The 5,610-nt window shown below is 31.1% G+C and overlaps 1 protein-coding gene across 1 annotated transcript; it reads left to right on the top strand.

Moving 5' to 3' along the window:
- Positions 1-2,986: 2,986 nt before the first annotated feature.
- LOC127737662 (forkhead box protein fkh-2-like) lies at positions 2,987-4,502 on the top strand. The gene has a single exon (XM_052248524.1). It carries the CDS (start codon positions 3,099-3,101, stop codon positions 4,296-4,298), a length of 1,200 nt encoding a protein of 399 aa, XP_052104484.1. The 5' UTR covers positions 2,987-3,098; the 3' UTR covers positions 4,299-4,502.
- The last annotated feature ends 1,108 nt before the right edge of the window (positions 4,503-5,610 follow it).

Here is a 5,610-nt window from a genome sequence, read left to right as displayed (position 1 = left end):
AAGTACTTTATCAATGTTATATGTAGGTCTTTGGCAGAAGTGTAAAGATGACATCAAAACAGAAAGTTATTGTGTATCTAATTAATTACCCAAGCATATATTCATTTCAGTATTAAGGGTACATTATGTTACTGGCTTTTTGTTCAATGTCGAAGACTCTTCATGTGACTATGATAATGCTTTGTTTGACATTCCGAAATAAAATTCACCATGTATTATTTTCGTTTATATATAATTATGACGGATACATTTTGTGAAAGTTTGCAATTCAATATTGTTATAGAATTTAACTCTTTCACTAAAATCGCGACTAAGCACTGGTGTTTGACAATTTCCCAGTGGGCTAATAATACGAGATCTCATTGACATTTGTACCCCTGTCGTCCTAATCAACCGTTAGACCAACACCTAACAAGCAAGTCGATTAAGGGTCCAATCGATGGTAATTTGAAGTCCTTATTTGTTTTTTCCCGTGGCATTGTATACAGTTAAACCGTTGATTTATTATTATTTTTAACCGTATGACAATCAGACGAGCCACGGAAGCATTGAGCCATGCCACACTGACATGATATTTTCTCAAGTTAATGAACTTAGCATTATCTAATAGCTTGTTTTCATTCCCAGCGTGCTTGAGGACTAGACTAAGTTTAATCAAGAAAGAAAAATATAACGATGACAAAAAGAGTCTAATTGACTTAATTTACAAAACTTCACGTTCGTGTATCAGCGGGTTTTCAACTTCTCAAGGGCTTTCTGTTTCAATATGCTTTCATATTTGTATTGGTAATGTTGTTCAACAATTAATTACCACAGAACAAAAGAAAACAAACCCAAGCAGACAGATTCTACTAACCCATTGGTTTTATGATAGAATGGCATATTTATAAAAAAAAAAATACAAACTTAGGTTTTCAAATCAGAAAATTATTTCTTTTTTCAAATAGCAATAAGTCTTTAAAATTGGCTATTTAAAAAAAAAAACTGCACAAGTAAAAAAAAATATGAATGAATAGACATGTTACTTACTCAAAAGAAGATAAATTTAAACTTTTATTTTTACCGTAAAAAAAATGAAAATAAAATTTCATGTTAATAGGCATTTTTTTTTTTTTTTTCTGAAACCGGGACAGAGTTTAGAATACATAAAAGCGAAATTTGGAGTTGTACCCTTGATATGCAAAAAAATGTGTTGCACGAGGGTCTGGATAGGGAAAAAAGGGGGGTAACTGTTAAGTAATTTTTCTTTTTTTATTTATTCTTATCATATTCTATTCTTTATAATTCAGCACCCTCTATTCTTTATATTTCTCAATTCTGTAAACCCCATCCATATCCTCTTGCACTTTCATCATTGTTCATCAATTCACTAGGATCGGTATCCATATTCACGTCGATATTAATTTTAGTAAGTTAGCTGTAAACACCAAAAGCATATACCTACTTTCAAATAAGAAAATATTTGGGAACTTATAAAGTTCTGATTACATGTACAATTTTTAAATGGATTATTTGCAATCATGTTCATAAAGTCATTCATTAAAAATAAGCGTTGCGTCTTTTCTTCCTTAATAATTTTGAGATGTTATTTGTTTAGAAAAAGATGTTATCAAAACTATTTTGACGATCATACTTCTAAAAGAAACGGATACAGAAAATAAGCGTCCAACAAATTTCATTCACTTCTAGATTTGTATGTGTGATTTTTTTATTTGAAGTTACTATCCTTCGACTTTTAACATATAAACATTCTATCAACACCAAACCATATATCTAAATATTAACAGAACCGACGGAAACAAGTTTCACATAACAAGTTGTTAAGTATAACAAGTAAAGATTTCAAAAGGTTCTGCTTATTAACATTCACAAGTATGAAAGACAAGTCAAAGGCTGTGTTTACAAATAATAAAGATAATGTGAAAATAAGAGCCGTATTGCAAAATTTTATTTGCATCTGAAAGTTTCCATCATTTGTATTTATTCTCGGTGGATTTCCTCCATCTTTTAAAGGTTATCTAGGTAATATAAAAAATATATTGTTTTTATTTTGATTTTACACATATTATATTTTAGGTAAAATGAGTAGACAATCGTAGTTTGGAATTATAAAACAGAGAACAAGGCCACTTTTATCAATGAATTATTTTTTTTAATAAAATGGATGAGAAAAAATAATTTGAATCACAAATAAAAATAAATCTCTGGTAAATAAAGCAAGTTAAGAACAAGGGACATTAAAAAAATTATTAAAAATTGAAGATTGTTTAAAAGTAAACAGAGACATCTAAAATTATTTGTAAATACAGAAGGAATGAAATATTGCGTTTGGAATTTTTCTTATGTTTTTCTAGTAAAGTTCTACGTCAACATATTTACGTTTGTAACAAAATTAGATTAACCGAAAAAAAACCAGTCAATATATTTGTAATTTTATATGATTTTATATAGGATAGGAAAATGACACCTGTGAACATTCCCTGTACTTTAACGTGTTTCAGCTGGAGTTATCAAAATGGGTGGTCAATTTTCGATATCACAGATGATCAATAACACCCCTCCCCGCCTTTCCATTTATATATTTTCTTATTTTCTGTTTCTTTCTTTGTTTTAAATTATCTTCAAAACTAAAATGAAAATCTTATTTGCTGCATGCATCATTAAAATCGGACTTCTTTTATTTTTGTAGTGACAAGATTTTTAAAAGAGTAAAAAAATGTAATTTTCCCAGTATGAGTATCGTATATCAATCTTTTACACGTGTCTCGTATGTTATAAATTTACACCTTTTTGGCGTAAATACATAATACAATAAAAATATGATATAAAAGAAAATGAGCTTAGATTGAACAAGTACTGTTGAATTAGGGCGGAGCTCCACAGCTTGTTTTCTTTAAGTTATTGGTTTACTCGAATTTAAGGCGGAGTCATATCATCTGGTGATGATCGTTGAAGATTCGCTGAGATTAGGTTATACCCAGAAGTAATACAAATTGTCATTAATAAAGACTTGTTAAAAGTTGACAAAACGTTCATATGATCAGATTAGTTTCAATAATACACTTCCAATCACATATTTGAAAATAATTCAAGTCGGTATGGTACAGTTCGGAACAAGTCCTGATTTTCCAGTACAGAAGTCAAGACCGTCATTCAGCATCAGTAGGGTGCTTGGAGAAGACATTGACGATACACCAAGAGATTATTCGTTACATTTCAAAAGTGAAAATTCAGCCCAGAATTCAAGTAATGAAACAAATGATGACAATGGGAACATAGATGTTGAAACATTTGAATCTGATGTCGAGGAAAGTAGTTTTTCAGAGAGTATGTTCCGAGGAAAATCTCCCACCGAATCAGATGCAGATTCTTGTTCTGAAGGGATAGAATCAAATGAAGCTAAAACTGAAGATAAAAAACGCGAAGATGAAAAACAGAATGGAGTGAAGAAGCCAGAAAAACCACCATTTAGTTACAATGCACTTATTATGATGGCTATCAGAAGTAGTCCTGAAAAAAGACTGACATTGAATGGAATTTACGAATTTATCATGAAAAGTTTCCCATACTACAAAGACAATAAACAGGGCTGGCAAAATTCTATCCGTCACAATCTGAGTTTGAATAAATGTTTCGTCAAAGTACCAAGACATTATGATGATCCAGGAAAAGGAAACTACTGGATGTTAGATCCATCTTGCGATGATGTTTTCATAGGTGGAACAACTGGAAAACTTCGGCGCAGATCCACAACAGCCTCTCGAAGTAGACTTGCCGCATTGAAACGAGCAGGTTTTCCGGGATTTCCTTTCAAACCAAATTCTCCGTACATGTGGTCTATGTCACCTTTTTACAACCTTGGAGCCGGTGCGGCCTCTTTGAGGTATCCTGGACTTTCAGGGCTGTCTCTGTATCCATACACAAACTTATTATCGTCCGCAGCAGCCATGCCAAATCCAGCACATACTAGAACCACGAACTTTTCCGTAGATCGTTTACTTGGACTAGACATTGGTGCTACTAACGCGTCAAATATGCAATCTGTTAAAAATGGATCTCAGAGTTTCCAGTGGTATCCATCTCCAACAGGACTAAGACTACCCGTAAGTGATCCCGAAACTAGTCCCCGAGGACTCGATTTAAGTTTTCTTAAAGGACTCCATGGTCTTCCAGTCTCGCCTGGGTCTGCGTTCACGTCTCCCGTCTCTCTGCAACAGGCCACTGCCCTGAACAGAAACATTTTATCACAAGCATCGTTACACCATAGACAATCAGTGAATGATGGCAGAACAAGTTAATCTGACAAATATAACTTATTTCGGTGCAATATAGAAACATTATGGAAGATAATTGACTTCAAGGTAAACTGTCAAAAAATCTGTTCTAAAAGTGCTGTTTTTAGTGCATGCATTTGAAAAAATAACTGTTTTAATCTGTTATAGTATGTTACCTGAAAAGGATTATCTTTTTAATATATATTATTAAATTCAATATAGATGTCATTATTAGTTTATTACATTTTATACAAGTGTATTTTGCACTCGTAATTTGATAACTACAAGAAAATCTAAACATTCTATTCTTTTTTCTTAATTTCCATTCTTTAAAAATGTAAAATTCAGTATTGGATACACTGATAATTAACAGAACTTCAATATTAAAATATTAGAGTCATTTTGTTAACTATGTTCAACGGTTTAGTTTTGAAGATAGAAAGATGACTCGGAATAAAACCAGAATGATAAGAATATAGGATTTAATCCCAGAAAATTAACTGGACAAAATAGGCACAAAAATAAAGTCAAGATATGAAAAAAAATTGCTCATATTTAAATTTCAGAAATTAGACAGTACACAGATTTGTTCTCAAAAATCTGTTGCATACATTCGCATCTTCAATATATCAATTTAATTATGTTAAATTCTGCTTTAATTTTTAGTACTATAATCAAAGCAAAGTTCTATGCAAGAAGATTATTTTTTTATTATTCAACTTTAAAATATGTGTTCATTTTCTTTGATTTTCACTTCTTTTTATAAATAATATCTACGTGAAATATGTATTACAAGGGATGATAGACATCCACTGGGCAGATTAGGACCACCAACATTTTACTTTACAAGGTAATTTGAAAGGATGAAACGCCACGATTATTGACTCCCGGTGAATTTTTTACACTTTATTGTGATGAATTTCAATGGTAATTTATACTATCAAATTCTATGTAACAGTTAATATTATTATTTGAATTTGCAACATAAACAGACGTCCTTGTTTGCAACAGTTGGTATTTTGAGGAGATTTTATTCGACTGCATGAGATATATGACAACAAACACGATTTCTTTATGTAAAATACAAGACCAGAAATTCAATAAACATGGGATTACACGCCAAACAATAAATTTGTTCGCATAAAAACGCCTCATACAACAAATATAAAATGTGTGTTCTGTGGTTAATACATATTTTCGTTATTATTGCATTTTACCCTTCAGAAAATTAGCAATATCAACCTTGTTTATTTTCCACTTTTATGCAATGATAATATTAAGTTTTAAAGCTTGTTTAATTATTTTTTATATCAAAACACGACGTGAGAAAGTTTTA

This window comes from Mytilus californianus, unplaced genomic scaffold (assembly GCF_021869535.1).
Source record: "Mytilus californianus isolate M0D057914Y unplaced genomic scaffold, xbMytCali1.0.p SCAF_4, whole genome shotgun sequence".
NCBI classification, from domain to species: Eukaryota; Metazoa; Mollusca; class Bivalvia; order Mytilida; family Mytilidae; genus Mytilus; species Mytilus californianus.
The sequence above is the reverse complement of the archived record's forward strand: the minus strand, read 5'-3'. Positions and strand labels throughout refer to the sequence as shown.

Bases quoted from the DNA above. Each gene is read 5' to 3' on its own strand.
- LOC127737662 (XM_052248524.1), top strand. From the start codon at position 3,099: ATGGTACAGTTCGGAACAAGTCCTGATTTTCCAGTACAGAAGTCAAGA.